The sequence below is a fragment of the Silene latifolia genome, chromosome 9 (assembly GCF_048544455.1).
Source record: "Silene latifolia isolate original U9 population chromosome 9, ASM4854445v1, whole genome shotgun sequence".
Taxonomy (NCBI): domain Eukaryota; kingdom Viridiplantae; phylum Streptophyta; class Magnoliopsida; order Caryophyllales; family Caryophyllaceae; genus Silene; species Silene latifolia.
In genome coordinates this window covers 5163804-5187606 of record NC_133534.1, presented here as the reverse complement: position 1 = coordinate 5187606, position 23803 = coordinate 5163804, and the positions used below count along the sequence as shown (strand labels likewise).

The following is a 23803-nucleotide window of genomic DNA, read 5'->3' as shown; positions in this document are numbered from 1 at the left end:
TCAGGAATAATGTTGTCAGTCTTAAAAGCATATCACTGGACCTGACGGCAATGCCGGAACAAATAACCGTTGAAACAATTGATTCTAATATTCTATCAATCTTCTTGCAAGTTCTTGTCAACTTCAGTCCATCAAGTTTGATGGTTACTTGTGTCAGGTAGAGATGGTGTGCCTTTCTCTGTTTTACTCTTAGCTGTTGATGTTATCATTTTCATTCTTCATATTGACATCCCTTCTGCTTGTGAATTTAAGTTCTTGGCTGCAGGTAGTATTATGAGATCTCCGTCAGTCACATTCAACCACTTAAACGAACTTTGTTTAAGTGACCTGAATTTGAGTAAATTTGCTCATTTCCGTTATCTGTTGTCCATGATTAAATGTTGTCCCTACATTAAGAAGCTCGACATTTCAGTGAGTAACTTGTGTTTAAATGAATTCTTTCTTAAATTACAACCGTACCTGCCATATATTCATATATTTATTCTGTTTTTCTTACATGAATTTACGGCTTACTGCAGGTAATTCAAGATAGTAAATATGCTCGCCAGCACATTCTCGACTTCGATTACAACTACAAATTGGATCACCTCTATGAGGTCAATATTGAGCATATCACGGGATCAAGTGCAGAACTCAAACTGGTTGAATATCTGCTTGCCATTTCAGTTGTCCTCAAAAACGTATTCTTCAAGTCTGTTAACTGTGATACTACTGAGTTGCAACTGAAGATGTCGAAAACGCTGATGGAGTTCCCAAGAGCATCTCCAAAAGCGCGTCTTTTATTTCTAGAGAATGAGGTACGAAGCCAACCCCTTGCCATACTGCTATGACTGCTACATGTCTTTATGGTGCATCTTTCGTCTATTAACAGTGTCTGTTAAACTTGTAATTGCTCTTGCTGCGTATTTCTGAAGAAATGGACTAATGAAGGCTATTTTGAGAGTTAGGTTTCCTGTACACAAAGGGGTGGATTAAATACCCTTTTGAAAACGTAAGCCTATAAAAACTTTAATTAGTGATGTAATGAACACAAAAGAGTATAGATTAGAATCTGTGTTAAGGTAAGCCTGCACTTTTAATAAGGAGTAATAAACAAAAACAAAGTGACACGAAATAACACAAGAGCTGTGCTTGTACATTTTCTCGTATTTATATTACTTGAACAATCTATATTTCAATTGCAAAAAACGTTTGAAACCTACTCCGGATATGTGCTCGAGTAATACTTCCCACACTTGGAAGTTATGAGAGTCATCTCTTACAAGGCTCCTTTCACTTCAACATCCTCCACCTGATAACACCCACCCTTTCACTCATTGTATTAAAAACCCAAACCAGAGCACAAGCCCAAGCTCTTGAAAGCCTGTGCTCCATCTTGACTCGCATAATATATCTCGAGCTCCAGCCCGTGCTTGAGCTTTTCTCGAGCACGGGGGTGTACCAACAGTCCCGTTTTGAGCTCCAGTAGGTGTGACTTGAGTCAGATTTTAACCTGAACTTGGGCTTGACTCTTCGCTCATTGAATCTAAAAAATTGAAGCACTTGTTCGTCTTGTCGTTATATTCTTACCTTTTTACGCTTTTTAAATTTTTTACTAAAATGCATATATTCAAAAGGCAAATATAAATCTAGTGAAAATATGAAATACTAAAATAATATAATAATGTAAAATAATAACGTAATTGAAAATAAATGTAATTAGTAAATATTAAAATTATACCCAAAAAAATAAAAAAATGGCTTTCTATCCAAGCCTTGCTGAGCTCAAGATCAACTCATATTTGGTTTTGGTTAAGCTTGGCTCGAGGTCGGTCAAATTGGAGCTTCACAATGGCGGTAATGTGGTATTTATCTTGTCAGGAGATGTGATGCTTCACATTGGAGCTTGATGGTTTATGGTACGACAGTCATCTTGTACAGTCCTCCCTTCATCTTCATTTTTCAATATCCTCGACCTCATAATGTCCGTCATTTTTCTCAATGTTTACCTTGTTTGCTTGTGTTTGGCATGTTCACTTCAAACGATTTTGTTTTATCTTCAGTACCCTTTGATGCATGCTGTTTATTTATAGACCCTTTCACGAGGAGCTCTATCACGCTGAAATAATTATATAGAGATGAAATTTATCCGATAGTGTCACTGATTTCCTATCTGGGTTGTAGTTACTGATATCCATATCTGGCTGCATCACACAGGAACAATAAACCGCTTCTGGATGTGAAGCGTAGGATCACCGACATTCTATTAAGCCTCTTCGGCTCAGGAATCTAGCATGGTATTTAATCGTTTTTTGAAACATTATCTCGGAATCAGGCAACCAGCACTCCAGCAGCTTTAGAGATTCAGGAGTAGGAAGTCTACGACCTGATCGTATGTGATGATTCTAGCTGAAACCACGTCTTGGATGCTTAAATAATTGTTACTAGAAGCTTTCCAATTCCATGTATTCAGGAATCAGGACTAGATATTTGAGTTGTTGATGGATGCTCAGAACTAAATTAATCCGATCTGATCTCACTGTTTTACAAGGAAGCAGGTATACGACCTGAAAGTCTTGACAATGTGTGTTTTTTCTGTGGGATGTGCAATTTGGAGGAAGCCTTTCTTGAGGATATTGTTGCGTACTTGCAATTCTGCCTATTTTCCCTGCTGGATGGTCTGAAAGACCGTTTCTTAATAAATTTAGGTAATAAAATAGGTACAAATCATGATTAATAATAAAATGGGTACGCCGGCTTATTATGTAACATCGTTCACGAAATTAAAGAGTAATTTTTGTGGCACGAATGCACAATCAACAATAAAAGGTCAAACAAAAAATAAAGGGGTATGGAGGAATGATCTCTCAATAACCGTGAGATGCATTCTCTCAAGTTTTAGTGTTATTCAAAATATTATATTCCGTACTATTGTTTAAATTTTTTTTGATATATATTCAAATTAACCTAGAGTAATTTACAAATTTAACAGTGTATGCTTAATTATTAAAGAAAAAAATTAAGAAAAAAAACAAAGTACTCTACAATAGAATATTAATGTTGATAGGTTTGGAACTTTGGAACCATTTTAACAATTGTTGTTTTAATACAAGAAGCACCGAAAAGATAACTTTTTCATTCATTCTATAAGAAAATTTTAATAACTTAACTTTTATACTAATGTATTATTTTTAAGTGAGTATATTTTCGAGCGAAAAAATTCTTATTTATATGATAAGTGTATTCTCCGTATAAGAAAAAGGGGGGCAAATGGGTCCAGTTGTATAATAAGGAGTTGTTTGGTTACCCATTCTAAAACACATGAATTGTAATTCATGGGATTTGCAAAATAGGGGAGTTGTTTGTTTGCCCCAAATCACATGAATTGAAGTTCCATAGGAACTCCAATTCCTCCACGATATGGGAAGTTCTTACCTAGGTCCCCCTAGGTAAGTGGAAATTCCTGTGGAATTCACTTCCCACATTCCAACCAAACAACTTTTTCCCATTTCATGTGATTTATAAAATCACGGGATCTCTTAATTCCTTGGAACTTCAATTCCCTTAGCGAACCAAACGACCTTAAGTAGTATTTGTGATCGCGTTGGTTCGAGTCAATATTACACCTTTTTTTTTACTGATTTCTACGTAGTAGCCCTTTGTGTTGAAAGTCTTGAAACTTGAAAGTGGTACACTGGTACTCCACAATTTGCCACTTGTAATTATGATTGGCCATGAATCATGATAATAAGGTAAGGAGTTGCTGATTATGTCCTCTCTCTTTCTCAACTCAAGGTCTCCCTAATCTGTAAGTTCAACCTTTCTCTGTTACTGTAATTAAATTTTACATTTACTTGCTCTCTTATCTTATTTTAGAAGTATAATTACATTTTATGTTCATGCAATCTGATAAATGTTGCTGATTCCCCCTGCCTATCAACTTAATTTGGGTTTTTTTAGGAAGATGAACCCTAATTAATTCTTAATTTGATCACTCTTCAAAATCTGGGCAAAACCCATTTTATTTATCTTGATTATTCTGTGATTTGCTGATTAATTTCAATCCCACAACTCTTAAGCCATTGTATATTGCTGTACTGTGTTTGCATAGGATTTTAGAAAATTAATGTGCTGTAACATGTTCTTGTTACCAATGTGGCTGGTAGCGGAACCAGGATTTAAAGTTAGGGGGAGAGCTATGAATGGAGTAAGGCAACTAGAAACAAATCGAAAATTTTAACTAACTAAAAAAAAATCAAATTTTTTTGGGGGTTGGAGGATGCTATTAGGAGGACTGCTATGCCCACTTGGCTCCGCCACTGAGCATGGTTTGAATTGAAACCTTAGTTGCATACTTGCATTATTCTCCGTTTGGTCGAATTTAACACGGAGTACATTTTTCAAATTTCCTGTCATTTATTTGGTCAAATGTAGTAATTGGATCGAAGTGGAGGGAGTATTACAGAGAATGTCTTTTATATGAGATCAAAGCATATGCTTTTGTTGCAGTTGTGCAAAATTGCTTCTTTTTTGCAACGTTTTTACTGATTTCTGATTATGATCTATGTTAGCATGATAGCATTGTCAGCAACAATGGATTGAATTTGCTGTTAATCTCATGAATAGTCATTAAACTGTTTTGTAATTTGGGTTTATTTTGATATCCTGAATCTAAATAAAATGCTGGTAGTGTCCAATTTTGAGGACCTAGAGATGAGGTCTTCTTGTAATCTCTAATTTGGCTAATTCCAATTTGGTGCCCACTTTGACTGTTTGACAGTTTGACATGTACATGTCGACCGTATCATTAATACTTGTGCAAGGCACGTACTTGTTACTTTGTAAGCGTAAGACAACAAACTAATGACCTAAGTAGCCTAAAGAAACAACTTTTAGTAACTACTCCACCTAAGTTCTAATGGGGAAACAACAGTTTTACTAGAGAATTTCTTCCCGACTGTGTATTGGCCTTAGTGTAACCGGTTTGTCTGGAAAAATCCCGAATCAGTGGACTTCTGTGATACGCCGTGCTGACCGTATCTATTAATAGGTTTTTGGTTTACACGCCCCATTGCCGCGAATGCCTGAAAAAAATAAACAGGAATATAAAATTGACCCATTTTATCGATTCGACTCTGCTCGAAAGGATCATGTTGGTGTCAAGAACGTCCTTGGAATTTCTTCATGGCTTATCTTTAGTGTGTGCACCAGATAATACTTCTATGTCCTTTGATTTTTCTTTCTTCCTCTACTCCTATCAGGTACGTTTGCCATTTTAATTCAATTTCAGATATTCCCATTTAGATGGGAAAATCGAAAATCGACTTAGTGTTTTATTCCTTCTTCGTTTGGCCACTTCCCTAAGCTTTAAAAAAAAACTTAATCTTGCAAGCAATAAACTCTCAAGAATGAATTATTAATTACTCCGTATACCTGAACAACTTTTTCTAACATCAACATTGCTTATATATGGATTTGAAATTATCCGAAAAAAACCAATTATCGAGTCCATTAATACGGCAGCCTAAAATTTTATGGTGTACTTTTGAACTCTATATCTGGACCTGCGTAATGGTTTCCATTAACTTGGTCTCTTGGTAGATCCATTTACCCACCCGATTATCTATTATCTCGGTTGATTATAAATTTTTAAAACCCCTGGTTTTCGTTTTATTTGGGAGGATTAGATTAGATTGTTAAAACCAAACAAATAAAGGGTAGAATGATATTATTCTTGTACATGCCCACTAAGCCGAGTTGATATAAAGCTCGGGTAAGCTCTATATTGGCTCTTATATTAAAAACTCAAACTCGAGCATGAGCCCAAGCTCTTGAAACAAGTGCTCCATCTCGACTCGCATAATTTTTCTCTTTTTCTTTGAGCATTAATAAGGGGTGTAACCGTGGTCGTTCTCAGCTCTAGCTCTAGCTCTAGTAGGTGTGAGATGAGTCAGCTTTCTAACCTGAACTCGGTTACTCGGGCTTGACTCAAAGTTCACCGAGTCTAAAAAATTGAAGCACTCATCTTCACCTTATATTCTTTACTGTTTACATTTTTTTTTTAAATTTTCACTAAAAATACATATTTTTGAAAGCCAAATATTATACTAAAAAAATATTATAAATGTAAAAATAATAATGTTTTGAAAATAAATTAAAGGTAGTTGGAAAATATAGAAATTATACTAAAAAAAGACCTCAAACGAGCTTTTTATCCGAGCCTTCTTGAACTCGAGATCAGCTCATATTTGATTAAGCTTGGCTCGAGCTCATACTTGAGGTCGGTCAAATCAATCTCGAGTCGAGCTTTAACCAAATCGATTTCGAGTGCTTGTCAAGCGGGCCGTGCACTTTTACACCCCTACATTCTAACGGGGTGTACATAAAACTGATATTTAGGTGAGTCACAGGATGAGAATGTTTCCTACTGATGATTTCTTGGTGAATCACAGGGGAAACAAAAAAGCAACATTAATGTGATCCTATCACTGAATAATCAGAACAAAGCTGCACATATATATGTATATATACAATTTGCAACCTAATATAATCTACAAAACCCTTTTAGAAAATTGATTTATTCATATTATCCAATCATGACAAATCTCGCAAATTCAACCTTGCTTGTATTTTTTATTACAATGTTCTGCATCTTAATGGTGAAATCATGCAATCCCATTGACAAAGAAGCATTACTTGATTTCAAGCTTAGGATCACTGATGATCCATCAGCCCTGCTCGAGTCATGGTCACCCGCCACAGACTGTTGCACCGCGTGGCAGGGTGTCACTTGTGACAACGGAAGGGTTGTCAACGTCTCTCGCTCTGGCATAGTTTATGATTCAGACGAAGATGACATGGTAATAGATATGAGCATTTTCATGAGTGGTACACTTTCCCCATTCCTAGGCAACCTTACTTATCTCCAAGTTCTTGACTTTAGGGCCCTTCATAAGCTAACCGGTCCTATTCCGCCTGAACTTGGTAAGTTATCGAATTTGACCCATCTTCATTTATACATGAATCAGCTAAGTGGCTCAATTCCTTCTTCATTTTTTCAGTTCCCTAAGCTAAAACTCCTTTCTCTCTCAGACAATAATCTCACGGGAATTATACCCGAATTTTATTTCCAAACATCGACATTAATGGTTGAATTGGACTTATCTCGAAATCAGTTGTCGGGTCCATTGCCATCTTCTATTGGGAGGCTTACTTCACTTACAACACTTCGCCTTAGTAATAATCATCTCTCTGGTGTAATACCAACTTCTATCGGAGACCTTGCCTCATTGCTCAGTTTGATGCTTTATGACAACCAATTGACCGGGGTTTTACCTGATTCAATTGGAAATCTACCTAAGATCGAAACGATTAACTTGGCAAACAATATGATTACAGGAAATCTTCCATCAAGTTTGGGAAATCTTAGTACAATCCAGTTTTTGACACTATCGAATAATCGTTTTATAGGCCTAATCCCTTCGAGTTTGGGCAACCTTGAATATCTCGAGACCTTGGAATTAGTGAGGAACCAGCTTGTTGGTCCGATCCCTCCTAACCTAGACAAACTTACGGCATTGTGTTTGTCATACAACCCTCTTAAGCTTGGGGGAATACCAAATTGGCTGCTCAAGTTTAAGAATCTTACGAGGCTAGAGTTGGCTAGTACGGGGATCAAAGGAGAGCTGACTATGTTGCCCTTGTCTTTAAATTACCTCGATTTGTCGAGCAATGAACTAACAGGTAAATTGCCTTCATGGATAGGCAACATGCATGATTTGGTGAAACTCGACCTGTCCAACAATGGATTCAATTCCACAATCCCTGAAGAACTTGGTAATCTCAAGTATTTACATTGGATGTCACTGTCGTCGAACAGCTTGTACGGAAGTATCCCTGGGAAATTGTTAAACCTGACATACTGGGAAGTTTTTGATGTGTCGAAAAATCAACTGACTGGGAAGATACCTCCCCACAAACATGACCTTCCTATTTCTGGGTTTATGGGAAATCCTGGACTTTGTGATGCTCCTTTACCATCCTGCGTAGTCCGTCTAGCAATCTAACTAACTATATATTCATGTATACTTCATCCGGTTTTAAACAAAAATAAATAAATATAAGTCGATAATTGCACTCTTATTAGTTGTGGTTTGAGACCGGGGATAGATTTCACTTTGCAAGTCGGTGTAGCAATAAACACACTGCATGTGTTTTTTTACAGTATGCCTATCTGACGATTTTAGGCAGAACGGCGAAAGGTCTTACATGGAATCATAACAGACGATGTTATTCGGAATAGGCCAGGGGTTGAGTTCTGTCTTAATACAGACAAATTCTATGAAGTCTCAGATCTCCGCCTCTTCGGTCTAACCTCTGAACTGTGCTGCGCTGCGAGAATGTCCAAAAAGCGAAGGTATGTGCTATCTTTATGCTCGGATCTGAAGAGCAATCCGCCTGTCAAAAAGTTGCTGACTATATTGATGCTGCTGAATGCCCTATCGACTGTAGTTGAGTAGTGAATGTGCTGTAGTTGAGTATTTCTGTATGGTATACAATGTAATCCTTCTCCTCGAACCCAAATGCCTTGAGCCTACTGTTTTTCTGTGAGACGAGGCTTTAGAATTTTGCGCCTTTGGATTTGAAGGAAGAGAGTATGGTAAGTATTAAATATCGACTTGAGATTTTATCCCAGAATCATGCATTCTTAGTAACCCAGATTTGGTTGGTGATTGATGATCAGAACTAAATTTTACACCGTCGTTTTTCGAGATCGCCACATTCTCTTGATCCGATGGTCATGGCATTTCATGTCATCTTGCCAAAGAAAAATTACGGAGTATATTATTTTTTTGTGGTCTATCGTTGGTAAAAACTGATTTAAAAGCGTCTCTAGTATAAGATCTCCAAATTATTACGGAGTATTATTGTTTTTCTAGTTGGTTTTTAGGTAAGGCCGTAAGGATGAGGAGTTGGTTCTAGGTAAGAATAGCACACTCTACAAATTATTACGGAGTTTGTGAAACGGTCTATTTGGCAGCTAACTTTTCATATAATTAGGTCACGATATTTAAAAGTTAGAAAACGATTTCAATAGTGCAAATTTATTTAAAAATCATGGTAATTTTTTTTATTAAATTAGAAAAAGTTGAAAGTGTTTATTTATTAAATTTAGTAGTTTGTGTTTAAATATTCAATTTGTTTTCACGTACAATTTAAGATATTTTATATAGGGAGATTACGTTTTTTTTTTTAACTTAAAATTTGAGTTTAAATCAGTCTACTTTACTAATTCAGAATAAATTTTATAAGTCTAGTCCGATTCAGATTAGAATCGATAAGATCTTACTAGAATTAAGCAAGGGGTTAAAATAAGGTGAAATTGTAGTGGGGTTAGGTAATTGGAGAGAGAAAAGGTATTGTGGGGTATTATTGTGGGTGGAGTGATTAAAATAAGTATTGTTGTGGGTGAGATGGGGTATTGTTGTTGGGTGAATTGATTAAAATAAGTAAAATTTTACTAAATAAAGAATTAGGGCAGATATTATGAATAGATGAAAAAGGAAAGGTTATGTAGAATAGGAAGGAGTATATAAATATAGTTTCTTCAGAAACTAAGATAACCAAAAATTTTCTTTTGGATCTTATATAAGAATTTTTCTAAAGTAAATTAGAAATACAGAATAATTCTCCATTATTAAGGAGTGGTATAGTGTGTAAATGTGTTCCCCGTTATTTTTACTCTTCTCGAGTTTTCGACCTCACGAGTCACGTCTTCCTTATCGGTAAGTTAAATTTCTCCCATTGTAACGGCTCGAATTCGAATTAAATTGGATGATTTAAAAAAAAAAAAAAAAAACTTTTCCTGCATATGCCGTATGAATTTATTGTTCTTGTTTGATTTCAATTCCAAAAACTTCTTAGGCCATTGCATGTTTTCAATTGATTTGCTTTATCTTCAGTTTAGTGGCGTGTTTTGCATGACCTTTTTATTATTGATTGTGACCTAAAAGGACTCTTCGTAACTAGTTTTGTAATAAACATGGCTATTTTTATCTTAGTCTGTGTTTCGTACCTGTTTTATTATCTGTGATACATTCTTTACTTACTTACTAAGATAGCTTTCTTCGCAACAATGAATTGAAAATATGCTTTTTGTTACTAATTAGGGTCGGGTTTTGGCGCAATAATTCTATCTCAAAGCAGAATTTGAAGAACTCAACTTCAAAAAACATGGTGGATTTTTTCAGCAATGTTCCGGATATTGTGATTGATACAATCCTTGAAAAGTTACCTATACGCATGGCTGCGCAGACAAGCGTGTTGTCAAAACAATGGAGACAGGCTTGGTTATCACTGCAGCATCTCAGGTTTGATTCTGGTTTCCAAGAGCAGCAAAAAAATAAGGATGGAAGTTGTGATTGGCGAAAAAACAGTCGCATTATTAGCAGTATACTACTCCATCACAGGGGTCACGTTCGTGACTTTATTCTTTATGTTCCGGATGATGCAGATGAGGATCATATGAATCTCAGCCAATGGATATCTTTTCTATCACAAAACGGAATTCAAAAGGTCATAATTAGCAATTGGGATTGTAAAGTGTTTATTACTCCTTATATCTTCCGGTGCAGCGATCTAGTGTACCTAAGCCTCGGCAACTTCTCTTTAAATCCTCCGCCTTCTTGTTTCCATGGGTTTCCTAAACTTACGTACCTTTCACTGGTGGATTTTAAGTTTAGTAGACCAAACATTTTCCTTAGTTTGATTGAAAATTGTAAAATGCTGGCAACATTAAGACTTGATACCTGGTCTGGTATGGATCATGTTGTAATTGATTCACCTCGTCTCCAAACCTTGATAATAAAAGGCGAGTTTGATTCTCTAGCGTTCAGAAATGTTCGCAGTCTTAAAAGCATATCATTGTGCTTGAAGACGATGCCAAAAAAAGTCCTAACCGTTGAAACAGTTGATGCTATCAATCATCTTGCGAGTTCTTGTCAACTTCAGTCCATTCACTTTGAAGGTTACTTGTGTCAGGTAAAGCCGTAAAGATGGTGTTATGTACTCGTAGTTGTAGTTAGGAATATCGGTGCCTTTCATTATGTTACTTTCTTGACGTCTTTTTTTGTTTGTGTGTGAAGTTGTTGGCTGCAGGTGGCGCTGTAAGATCTCCTCCGGTCACATTCAACCACTTAAATGAACTTCGTCTGAGTAACCTAAATTTGAGCAAATTTGATGTTTTCCGTTACCTTTTGTCCATGATTGAATGTTGTCCCTACATTAAGAAACTCGATATTTCAGTGAGTATAATTCTTTCTGAAATTACTACTGATGTATCTGTCATATATTCATTCTGTTTTTCTTACATGAATTTACTTGTCACTGCAGGTTATTCCAGGTGAAAAAGTTGGCCTTGGCGGGCACATATTCGACTTGAATTACAAGTACAAACTGGATCGCCTACGTGTGGTCAATATTGAGGGTATCACAGGATCAAGTGCGGAACTCAAATTGGTTGAATACGTACTTGCCATTTCAGCTTCCCTAGAAAATCTGTTCTTCAAGTCTGGTAAATGTGATACTGATTCGGAGCGAAAAATGTCAAGAGCGCTGATGAGGTTCCCAAGAGCATCTCCAAAGGCATCGCTTGTTTGTCTAGATACATAGTAACAAGAAACAAAGAAGGCGATTTAATACTAGCTTCAGTACCCTTAGATGTTGTTTGTGTATAGACCCTTCTCGGCTCATGAATCTAGCAAGATATTTAATCATTGTTTGAAGCATTATTTAGGAATCAGGCAGCCTTAATAACTCGGTTGGGATGTATTGATGCGGCCCTGATTCAGAAGTATAAAGTCTAGGACCATAAATCAAATTGCTTCTTACGATTGAAAAAAAAAAAAAAAAAGCAATTTTGCACAACCTAAAACATTCAAAATTACTACTTACCGATTGAAATTTTTATTTCTCAAATCAAATTACAATGATAAGAAATATGAAAAATAAATAAATTGTCAAAAGATACCGTGCATATATTTTTGCTCTCTTTTCCATCTCACGAGTCACGTCTCCTCATTCGCCGTAAGTTAAACTTCTCTTCTTGCTCTCTTATTTTTAGATCAACTAGTAATATAAGGATTGTTTATTACCTTAATTAGAGGTATCGATTTCAAGTCATGGGGATGCAACAATATTAAAACTCGTGAAGGAGAGCTTTACTACCCTTAATAGTCCTACCTGGCTCAAATACGGAACGGATGATATACAAAAAAAATATTCTTCTTGTTTGATTTCAATTCCAAAACTTCTTAGGTCATTGCTTGTTGCTATCTTATGTTTCAATTGATTTGCTTCATCTTCAATTTAGTGGCCCCCACTCGCGGAACCATCGATTAAAGTTAGGGAGCATTCTTAGTCTGAGTCCACGCGTAATAGACTTCGAGCCTGTCATCCTCGGGTGGCTTACCTGGTATACGTGGTTCGCAGGCTATCATGTACACCCGAGGGTTTACCAGTGCGCACCTAAAGTAACGGCTGCGGGTTCCCTCGTCACCCCAAAAAAAAACATTGTAATTTATAGGAGTATAGCTTATAAGGTAGAGTCGAAAAAATTCAGAAAATTAAACTTAGAAATTCAATTTTTTTTTTTTTTTTTAAAACTTAATCTTGTTTTGTACCTGTTTAATTCGCCGTGATACTTTGTTTACTAAGATAGATAGCATTCTTCGCAACAATGAATTGAAAATATGCTTTTTGTTACTATTTAGGGACGGGTATTGCAATCCATGGCTTGTTCCAAGTATTCCAAAAACACGATGGATTTTTTCAGCAATGTTCCGGATATTGTGATTGATAAAATCCTTGAAAACATGCCTATTCGCATGGCTGCACAAACAAGCGTGTTGTCCAAACTGATAAGGCAATATTTATTCATATTTATACCCTTTATCTATATACTTTTACAGTCGTCTCTCGTATATTTTGAGCTATATAATATACTATTGTCATTTTACGAGTTTAACTATCAAAATATCATATTTAGTCATAAGTTACTAAACTTACGTATCATTGTAATTAACAGGTCACAACTAGTTGAAGTATGGATCGGTCCACTTACGATGACGAGCAAGAGCAGCTAATAATTAAAGAGGAAAATGGAAAAGTACATAGCAAGTTGTGATACATTATTATTACTGTGAGCCCAAAGCAAGACGAGTCCAACGAGAAGCACGGGACAGCAAAACAAACAAATTCATTTTGGGAATTAAATAGAGCAGCAAGACAAACGGTGGAAGCCACTGGAAACCACGAAGAGCACAACTCATCAATGGAGATCCGCGTCCGTCTCCATTTTCAATCTCTTCCCATATTTTATCCCACAAATTCTATCCTATTCCTTGGCCTAATCTTTCACAAACATTATAAATACCCAATTTCATAACTCTAATTACACAGAAGAAGAATACCCAAAATATATTATTTACAGAAATTGAGCAATATTGAGTGACGATTTGAGACCTAATTGGGTCGTGAGAGCAGTAGGAGACGTACTCAGACGGAGTCTTAGCACACGGCTGAGTAAGGGCGAATTTGGAGCGGTTCCTGAGGTGCGACATCCGATGGTCCGACTACAAATTCCGGGCAGAAATTGAGTTCTCTCTACCTCTCTTGTATTCAATTTATGGTTTTATTTCGTTGATTAATTTTAGTATTGAAAACCGTTGGTTGTTTATTGTTAATCTTTCAGTTATTTGTATCCGAATTTTTACTCGTTTTAATCGTAAGTTGCAATTTTCAGTGGTAATTTGTTATCTTATTATGATTGGAATTGTATACTTCTGCTAATTGTGTGATTCTGGCTTAGTTCGAGTCGCATAATCCGAGTAGCGACTAGTTTGAATTAATCTCTGCAATTGGGTTAGTTTAAGTTAGGAGTAAAATTTGGTCAGTTAATTGTTTGGGTATTGACGACACTTAAACGAGTTAATTGGGTTAATGATATTTTCTTGGTTCAATAATGCTACTAATTCGGTCTTTAGTAGGGTGTGACAAACTTACATTGGTCGGTTAGTTAAGAATTGATCTAGGCTTAGTTCAGGTCAATTGTAATCTAAGAGAAGATAGGGAGTTCTTGTTATCTTGAATTCCGCAGTTAATCTATAAGTATACGGGAGATTTAACATAAAACATTGATCGGTTGACAAACTAAAATTACCAAAAGAATAAGTGCTTAATGGGGTATTTTACTTCGCGTCTTGCCTTAGTATTTAGTTCCGTTAGTCTGGTTACCAAATCCCAATGAAAACCCCCCCTTATCGTACATAATGTTAATAGCCGTAAATATACAAAAGGTATATATGTAAGTTAGTAGATAATAATACTAGATAGTTAATTAGTTTTTCCAGTCTCTCCGTGGGATCGACCCTACTTATCCTTTACTATGTTATTATTTTTGAGGTTAAGATAGGTATTATAAATTACTAATTTGTATACGCTAAACGACACGTATCAAATTTTGGCGCCGTTGCCGGGGAGGTTGATGTTAGAGTTAATTTTCTATGTATCTTGCATCTTGTATATTTTGACACTAACTTGCATTAAATTACGATTTTTGGTTGGATTCTCTTGGGTGGAAAATTTGAGTAGATAACATGTTTTCTAACCATTTTTGCATGTGTTTACTTCCTTGCTCCACCCTATATTTGAATCTGGCTATATTTATAACTTTGTCAAATGAGACTTGGTCCAGTAACTCTCTTTGTTTTTGTTGTCGTACAAGTTGATTAATCCAGAATTATGTTCACCTAGTAATACTAGTGAGGGTAGTTCATAGTTTTGATGTTATAGTGGTTATATATGTTTGTCCTCTGTCATTATTTAACTCTGCATAGCTCCTGAATTTTCACCATGTATGCATATTTTCACGTTTTGTATGATAAAAATTTGTTGCAAACTTGAACTTCATTATCCATATCATCATTAGGTAAGCTTGCCTATACAGATTTTTAGTCTTAGTGTACACTCCCCTTGTGAATACTTTATCATAAGTGGATCAGGTTAACCTATTTGAAAAGAGTGATCAGCTTCTTACACAGTGTACTCCCGGCCATTTTGATAATAATAATAGGCTTCATTTGATGATGAGAGTGCACAAGGACTTGGGGCAAGAGAGAGAGGACAAATATTGGGTCGAGTGACGTTTTTTTTTTACGAAGCTTGTAGCCTAGCTAACTACTGGTCTTCTAGTTTTACGTTTGCTTGATCTTAATATAATAAAATGAAAGAGCATTGAGTTGGTTAAACATTTGGGCATGAGGGTCAATAGTAGTATAATGATATGAATAAGTATGTGGCAAACCTTGAACAGTAGGAATGAGTGCCTTGTACACAAATTATTGAAGATTCTCAATAAGTAAGAATGCTAATGGAACACTTATGTTGGTAAAACTGTGATGTGAGAAATAGAGCTGATGTTCCTCATTTGAGGTTCGGTTGGTATAAATTGACTAGACTCCTACACCTTTCTTTACAGTGATGTTATGGCTTATAATAATTGTGGGGGAGTGAGTTTTGAAGCTGAGACATCGATAAGGTGACATTTGAGGAAATATAAGGAGCTGCACACATATTTGTGAATTGAATTTTTGGAGCTGTACTTACTGGGTATAATTGATGGAAAAATAAGGAGTATAGTCTGAAGTTAGAAGTTGTTGTTGAGAGCTTGTGATCTTATTATTGGCTGAACTGGTTAAAAAGTGAGAGTTTTTGGAAGACAGAGATGTTTGAGTAGGCTGTTTAGGAGCGGAATAGTTCATATAGAACTATGTCGAGCCACGACATTAAACAAAGCGCTTCTTGGGAGGCAACCCAAGCTTAAATTTTTATTGCTTTCATGTGTGTTTAATTTTTATATGCTTTCAAGTTACTTAGTCGAGTCGGCTTAAGTGCCTCCCTGAGTTTCGCAACCTTTGTAGGGGGATGTTAATAGTGTCGGTTGCACAAAAAAAAATAGTTTAGATAAAGAATAAATAGTAGCTGGTATTTTGGGTATTTCGTTCCTTCATATTTCACGGATTTTGGTCGAGTTTTTCATTTTGCAGGATTCGGGATACATAGATGGCTGCTGGGTTACAACTTTATTCAAGAAGGCACTGCTGCCTTGCTAAACGCCGTGGGTAGAAGTCGATCAGTTCTACTACTTGGAGGCCGTCTTTACTGCTGTACTGCTGCTACTGAGAGTTTATTTGGCTGACCAGGACAGAGCATTATCATAACCAAATCTGGAGCATCTTGTTGTGAATGCTTCAAATGAATCCGCTAAGTTCCTTCTTCCCTCTTATTTTTATTATATGCTGAACATCGAGGACGATGTCGAATTTAAGTGTGGGGGAGAGGTAAATTGTGCATTTTTGATGCTGAAATTGGAGTTGGCGGGTGGCCATTGGTCTTTAATGTGTTTTACAGGTTTTAAAAATTTTTGGATATGTCCGTTTTTAGGGGAGATGCTGTTCAAATTTTGTCAGAAATTGGTGCAAGTAAACAACCTCTATGTTTATTGGACTAGCTAGACTAGGGAGTCGACGACAAGCTCTAATCTAACATCTTTTCAAAATACTAACTTAAAAATAATTTCACTAATATTATTAGTACTACTAAAAAAAATGTTTTGAAGTCGTGTATACATGAGTTTTTCCTCCATTTTGAACTTGGATTGATTAATTGGGTGACATGAATATTTTAAGTCTCCTTTAAATTAGAATTATAAAGCACTTACTTTGGCTATCTTCATTACACTTTTCGTTGACTCTAGAGTGTGGGAGCGTAAGCCGGTCTTATTAACCAATTTACTTTCATAGGTGACTCCCGCTTTAAGTTCTTGACCTCAATTCTATCCGGTGCCCGAGTGATTAGACCCTTAGGGGAACCCAATCAATGTATTGGGAGAATGCCTAATGACTTGTCCGTATGGGCGGGATCCATTGGTCGAAAGCTCGCTACAAGGGACACTGGATAGGCGGGTATGGAATTTGGAGATGTGGAAAGTTGAGAAAGAAAGAAAATAAGTGAAAAGAAATGAAAATGAAAAAGAAAGAAACAGGAGAAAAGAAAATGAAAGAAAAAAAAAGATGAAAGGAAAATGTTGTGAAAGACGTTGTGTTGGTTGTATTATGGTGGCCTGTTAATTGAGGTATGACGGATACACTTGAATGCTCGGGAGAACGATCCTCGTACTATGTACAGAAAGTAAATCCCCTTTCCCTAGGACCTTAAATTGCTGAAACCCTCCTCTACGAGTCAATACACTTTGCACATGAGCACGAAGATAGTTGGACCGAGTGTATTGCTAATGCATTAATCTATAATTGTAATTTAGAAGCGGCTTAAAATATTTATGTTGGTTAATTAGTTGGTTGTATAGTTTGAAATGGAGGGATAATTTCGTATATGTTACTTTCTAATCTAACTACAAAATGTTTTCCATTGACTTTACTAACTTATCTAACTAACTAAAAATGATTTCTAAAAATGTTTTAGTTTGTCGTCAGTAACCTTTGTCGTGGTTATGTCTAAAATCTTTGAGGTTGATAATTTATTTATAGCTCATGATTTGTCATTGTCGAGGGCGACAACAAGATAAGTGTGGGGGAATTTGATAAGGCAATATTTATTCATATTTATACCCTTTATCTATATACTTTTACAGTCGTCTCTCGTATATTTTGAGCTATATAATATACTATTGTCATTTTACGAGTTTAACTATCAAAATATCATATTTAGTCATAAGTTACTAAACTTACGTATCATTGTAATTAACAGGTCACAACTAGTTGAAGTATGGATCGGTCCACTTACGATGACGAGCAAGAGCAGCTAATAATTAAAGAGGAAAATGGAAAAGTACATAGCAAGTTGTGATACATTATTATTACTGTGAGCCCAAAGCAAGACGAGTCCAACGAGAAGCACGGGACAGCAAAACAAACAAATTCATTTTGGGAATTAAATAGAGCAGCAAGACAAACGGTGGAAGCCACTGGAAACCACGAAGAGCACAACTCATCAATGGAGATCCGCGTCCGTCTCCATTTTCAATCTCTTCCCATATTTTATCCCACAAATTCTATCCTATTCCTTGGCCTAATCTTTCACAAACATTATAAATACCCAATTTCATAACTCTAATTACACAGAAGAAGAATACCCAAAATATATTATTTACAGAAATTGAGCAATATTGAGTGACGATTTGAGACCTAATTGGGTCGTGAGAGCAGTAGGAGACGTACTCAGACGGAGTCTTAGCACACGGCTGAGTAAGGGCGAATTTGGAGCGGTTCCTGAGGTGCGACATCCGATGGTCCGACTACAAATTCCGGGCAGAAATTGAGTTCTCTCTACCTCTCTTGTATTCAATTTATGGTTTTATTTCGTTGATTAATTTTAGTATTGAAAACCGTTGGTTGTTTATTGTTAATCTTTCAGTTATTTGTATCCGAATTTTTACTCGTTTTAATCGTAAGTTGCAATTTTCAGTGGTAATTTGTTATCTTATTATGATTGGAATTGTATACTTCTGCTAATTGTGTGATTCTGGCTTAGTTCGAGTCGCATAATCCGAGTAGCGACTAGTTTGAATTAATCTCTGCAATTGGGTTAGTTTAAGTTAGGAGTAAAATTTGGTCAGTTAATTGTTTGGGTATTGACGACACTTAAACGAGTTAATTGGGTTAATGATATTTTCTTGGTTCAATAATGCTACTAATTCGGTCTTTAGTAGGGTGTGACAAACTTACATTGGTCGGTTAGTTAAGAATTGATCTAGGCTTAGTTCAGGTCAATTGTAATCTAAGAGAAGATAGGGAGTTCTTGTTATCTTGAATTCCGCAGTTAATCTATAAGTATACGGGAGATTTAACATAAAACATTGATCGGTTGACAAACTAAAATTACCAAAAGAATAAGTGCTTAATGGGGTATTTTACTTCGCGTCTTGCCTTAGTATTTAGTTCCGTTAGTCTGGTTACCAAATCCCAATGAAAACCCCCCCTTATCGTACATAATGTTAATAGCCGTAAATATACAAAAGGTATATATGTAAGTTAGTAGATAATAATACTAGATAGTTAATTAGTTTTTCCAGTCTCTCCGTGGGATCGACCCTACTTATCCTTTACTATGTTATTATTTTTGAGGTTAAGATAGGTATTATAAATTACTAATTTGTATACGCTAAACGACACGTATCACAAACAATGGAGACATGCTTGGTTATCTCTAGAGAAACTCGACTTTGATTCCTATTTCCAGGAGCAGCAAGCAGATGAGGGTGGATATTGTGATTGCCGAAAAAGTAGTCGCATTATTAGCAGTATATTACTCAATCACAATGGTCCTGTTCATGACTTTAATCTTTATGTTCCGATTGAAGCAGATGATGATCATATATATCTCAACCAATGGATATCTTTTCTATCTAAAAACGGAGTCCAAAAGATCGAAATTAACAACAAGGATAATGGGATGTATATACCCTCTTCTATCTTCCGGTGCAGCGAGTTAGTGTGCCTAGAACTCGCCCACTTCTCTTTAAATTCTTTCCCTACTTTTTTCCATGGTTTTCCCAAACTTAAGCATCTTTCGCTGGTGAATATTATTTTTACTAAGCGAAACATTTTTCGTAGCTTGATTGAAAATTGTGGAATGCTGGCAACGTTAAAACTTGTCGGCTGCTTTGGTATAGATAATAATGTTGTAATAGATTTACCTAATCTCCAAACCTTGGTATTGAAAGGCGAGTTTGAGTCTCTAGCTTTTAGAAATGTCCGCAGTGTTAAAAGCATAACATTGGACTTGTTGAGAATGCCGAAAAATCTCGTTTTTTTTGAAACAACAGTTGATGCTGTCAATCTTCTTGCTAGTTCCTGTGAACTTCAGTCAATCGAGGTTAATGGTCACTTGTGTAAGGTAAAGATGACTATGTGCTAGTTATTAATAAAAGAGTAAATTAGATTTTACTCCTTTTTTAAAAGTTTTTTAAAATTACTCCCTTTTGATTTTTTTTTTTAAAATTACCTTAAGTTGCATTTTTTGCTAAAATTGCTCCAAACACCTATTTAAGTGACTTATTTCGTCTGTTTTTAAACTTATTTCATTTGTGGCTTAGCCAATCTATACTTTGAAAGGTATAACTATGTAGACAAATGTAGGGGGAGTTCAAAAATAGAGGAAATAAGTCACTTAAATTGTGAGTTTTGTAGCAATTTTAGGAAAAAAAAATGCATAAGAGAGTAATTTTTGCAAAAATGTGGGAGTAATTTTAGCAAAAAATGGAATTTAAGGGAGTAATCTAAAAAAAACAAAATTCAAAAGGGAGTAATTTTAAAAAAGTTGATTTCAAAAAGAAGTAAAATCTAATTTACTTTTAATAAAATCAGTGCTTTTGTCTGATTTACTTTCTCTAGGAGATGTTCTAATTTATTGAAACTGACGTCTTGTGTGCTTGCGCGGGTAAGTTCTTGGCTGCAGGTGGCGTCAGAAGATCTCCTCCGATCACTTTCAATTACATCAGAGAACTTTGTCTAAGTAAACTGGATTTGAGTGATTTCGATGTTTTCCTTTACTTTTCGTCCATGATCAAATGTTGTCCTTACATCAGGAAGCTCGACATTTCAGTAAGTGAATCGGGTTTATATGAATTCTGTCGTATACTTAACTAGTTTTTCTTACTTGAATTTACTTATTACTGCAGGTTGGTTCAGTTAAAAATTTTAGCCAGCACGTAATTGACTTCGATTACAACTACAAATTGGATCACCTCCGTTTGGTCGATATTAAGGGTATCACGGGATTAACTGCAGAACTCAAATTAGTTAAATACCTGCTTGCAATTTCAGCTTCCCTCGAAAATCTGTTTTTCAAGTTGGGTGAATGTAGTATTGAGTCGGAACTGGAGATGTCGAGAATGCTGATGAGATTTCCAAGAGCATCTCCTAAGGCGTCGGTTGTTTGTTTAGGGAAATGGGTATGAAACCAACCTTGCCATACAGCTGCGACCGCATCCTTGTATTTGACGCATTGTTAGGCCATTATCAGTATCTGTTGAACTTGAATTACTCTGGCTGAGTATTTCTACCACTATTTATTCGCCGTCTTTTGCTTTTCTTAAAGAATATGCTCTTATCTTTCTTGTATTTCTGTCTACTACATTAAGCATCTGGTAAAATCATGCCATCCCATTGACAAAGAAGCATTACTTGATTTCAAGCGTAGGATCACTGACGATCCATTAGGCCTCCTCGTCTCATGGTCACCCGCAACTGACTGTTGCATCACGTGGCAGGGTGTGACTTGTTTTTTTTTTGGTGTTGACCAGGAGTATCCACTACCGACAGCTGGGGCAATCTCCTTCGGGATACTGAAGGCAATTTAATGGGTTGACCCCTCCCAAGTTTGACTTTTTCATTCGCAAGAATCAGGAATCGAACCCCTGACCACTTGTTTAAGAGATGAGAGCCCTTACCACTCACACCAGCCAACTTTGGTTGGCAGGGTGTGACTTGTGACAATGGAACGTCTCTCGCTATGGCGTACATTATGATTCAGAAGACGATAACATGGTAATTGATTTCAGCATTTTCATGAGCGGTACACTTTCCCCATTCCTAGGCAACCTTTCGTCTCTCCAAGTTCTCGACTTTAGCACTCTTTAGAAGCTAACCGGTCCAATTCCACCCGAACTTGGCATGTTATCCAACTTGACTCATCTTCGTCTAGACGGAAATATTCATTAATATTAATAAGATTATTGAAAATAAAATAAAATCAATAATACACAACTATGATAATCAATCAAAAATGGGATCCAATTTTACTTTTGAGACGAGATGTTGTAGACGATATGCGGTTCTCAATTCCAATATTTTGATTGGTTGCGTCATTTGGTGTAAGATGATTTAATACACTCAGTAATTTAGACCTGACAAATGAGTCATTCGGGTTAATAATCACGATTTTGCTTAAAATAAGTCATTTCGGGTCACTCCAAGTCGGTGGTCATTTCGGGCGGCTCAGTTCGGATCGAGGTGAAGTTCGGGTTACACTTTTTCGGATAATTTTTAAGTCTCGTATCGGGTCAACTTTGCCCGTACTACTAAGCATACCCCGTCATTTCTCATAACATAAAACATTGTTATACAAAATCTTACTCTTAGACTTAGAAAGACTCCATGGGACTATAAGTCCATTCACCTCATTGTCTTCAACTTCTTTTTTTATCACTCCCACTAATAAACACGAGATGGATTTGGCCTTACCCGCGGTGGAGGAGAGAAGTCTAACTCACAAGCCCAAAAATGCTCTTATCTCCCAAAACCAATAAACACGAGATGGATTTGGCCTTACCCGCGGTGGAGGAGAGAAGTCTAACTCACAAGCCCAAAAATGCTCTTATCTCCCAAAACCAATTGGCGATGGGAGAAACACCCCTAGGCCTTATAAGATAGACAATCTCTCTCTTTTTCGCCGATGTGGGACTCACAAGTGGATTTATACTCCAACACACCCCCTCACTTGTGAGCCCACTTAAAGATCGGTCTGGAGGGACTGGACATCCTCACGGCGGCAATTGGCGATGGGAGAAACACCCCTAGGCCTTATAAGATAGACAATCTCTCTCTTTTCTCACAAGTGGATTTATACTCCAACACACCCCCTCACTTGTGAGCCCACTTAAAGATCGGTCTGGAGGGACTGGACATCCTCACGGCGGGTCGGTGCACATAAAGGCTCAGTTTTAAACACGAGACCCAGGTCTTTTTTTTGCCTTGGGCTCTGATATCATAATAAACACGAGATGGGTCTGGCCTTACCCGCGGTGGAGGAGAGAAGTCTAACTCACAAGCCCAAGAAGGCTCTTATCTCCCAAAACCAATTGGCGATGGGAGAAACACCCCTAGGCCTTATAAGATAGACAATCTCTCTCTTTTTCACCGATGTGGGACTCACAAGTGGATTTATACTCCAACACCCACCGTCCCAATTAGTTTTGTTTACCTTTAATTAATTAAATATCCGTCATAATGATTATAAAAGGTAAACAAACGACTGAACGAGACGAAAATCGTATATAACTATGATAATTTTGAAGATAATGTAATTTATCTCTAACATAATATTGTCACATATCCTTTCTATGTCCATTTAAGTGACTGATATCCTTATTAGGTAGATCACAGGATTAAAAATAATATATCCTCTATGATATACTACCATTAAACAATCCCAAAACAAAGATGCATACATATGTATATATTGCTTTGCAAAATTGCAATTCCCTTACAATTTACATACTCACTTCACAAAATAAAGCATGGGCAATATCAGAAATTCAGTACTATTACTCTTATTGTTCATTGTATTCTTGTCAAATACATTATCCATCTCACTGGCGAAACCATGTCATCCAGTCGACGAAGAAGCATTACTTGATGTCAAGCGCAGGATCACTAGCAAGCAAGCACCCCAGTTCAGAACATGGTCCAATACCAAAGAATGTTGCACCGCGTGGCATGGGGTCGTTTGTGACCCCAACCATGGAAGGGTGGTCAAACTCTCTTGGTATTTGGATAAGGTAGGCGACGAATCCTTGTCCACCAAAGTTGTTAATGATGTTGTTGATTATGGTGAGCCGGTCTCAGGTACATTGTCCCCATTCCTAGGCAATCTTACGTATCTTGAAGAACTCGACATGAGTTACTTCGATAATCTAACCGGTCCAATTCCGCCTGAACTTGGCAAACTACCAAACTTGATCAATCTT

At 36.5% G+C, this 23803-nt stretch overlaps 4 protein-coding genes across 4 annotated transcripts in view; all 4 read left to right on the top strand.

Annotated features, from left to right (window-relative positions):
• The window catches only part of LOC141598835 (F-box/FBD/LRR-repeat protein At1g13570-like), a 280794-nt gene extending 272128 nt beyond the window's left edge, over positions 1-8666 (top strand). The window contains exons 5-6 of the mRNA XM_074418638.1: positions 5142-5240; positions 8226-8666. Coding sequence (XP_074274739.1) covers positions 5142-5178 — 37 coding nt within the window. The 3' untranslated portion in view covers positions 5179-5240; positions 8226-8666. The remainder of the gene's footprint in view (positions 1-5141; positions 5241-8225) is intronic.
• On the top strand, positions 96-2624 carry LOC141598845 (F-box/FBD/LRR-repeat protein At1g13570-like). The gene is made up of 4 exons (XM_074418653.1): positions 96-157; positions 253-411; positions 519-797; positions 2197-2624. Exons 2-4 carry the CDS (start codon positions 274-276, stop codon positions 2203-2205), a joined length of 426 nt encoding a protein of 141 aa, XP_074274754.1. The 5' UTR covers positions 96-157; positions 253-273; the 3' UTR covers positions 2206-2624.
• A 1428-nt stretch (positions 8667-10094) lies between the features above and the next one.
• Positions 10095-11837, top strand: LOC141598830 (F-box/FBD/LRR-repeat protein At1g13570-like). The gene is made up of 3 exons (XM_074418624.1): positions 10095-11019; positions 11124-11282; positions 11371-11837. Exons 1-3 carry the CDS (start codon positions 10213-10215, stop codon positions 11647-11649), a joined length of 1245 nt encoding a protein of 414 aa, XP_074274725.1. The 5' UTR covers positions 10095-10212; the 3' UTR covers positions 11650-11837.
• Positions 11838-19045: 7208 nt separating this feature from the next.
• On the top strand, positions 19046-21013 carry LOC141600492 (F-box/FBD/LRR-repeat protein At1g13570-like). Its single transcript, XM_074420734.1, has 3 exons — positions 19046-19072; positions 19294-19950; positions 20735-21013. The coding sequence occupies exons 1-3, from the start codon at positions 19046-19048 to the stop codon at positions 21011-21013; spliced, it is 963 nt and encodes a 320-aa protein (XP_074276835.1).
• Positions 21014-23803: the final 2790 nt, after the last annotated feature.

Bases quoted from the DNA above. Each gene is read 5' to 3' on its own strand.
- LOC141598845 (XM_074418653.1), top strand. From the start codon at position 274: ATGAGATCTCCGTCAGTCACATTCAACCACTTAAACGAACTTTGTTTA. The intron at 412-518 runs GTGAGTAACTTG...GGCTTACTGCAG, and splicing joins TTAAGAAGCTCGACATTTCA to GTAATTCAAGATAGTAAATA.
- LOC141600492 (XM_074420734.1), top strand. From the start codon at position 19,046: ATGTTAATAGCCGTAAATATACAAAAG. The intron at 19,073-19,293 runs GTATATATGTAA...TCCTATTTCCAG, and splicing joins TAGCCGTAAATATACAAAAG to GAGCAGCAAGCAGATGAGGG. The intron at 19,951-20,734 runs GTAAAGATGACT...TTATTACTGCAG, and splicing joins TTAATGGTCACTTGTGTAAG to GTTGGTTCAGTTAAAAATTT.
- LOC141598830 (XM_074418624.1), top strand. From the start codon at position 10,213: ATGGTGGATTTTTTCAGCAATGTTCCGGATATTGTGATTGATACAATC. The intron at 11,020-11,123 runs GTAAAGCCGTAA...TTGTGTGTGAAG, and splicing joins TTGAAGGTTACTTGTGTCAG to TTGTTGGCTGCAGGTGGCGC. The intron at 11,283-11,370 runs GTGAGTATAATT...TTGTCACTGCAG, and splicing joins TTAAGAAACTCGATATTTCA to GTTATTCCAGGTGAAAAAGT.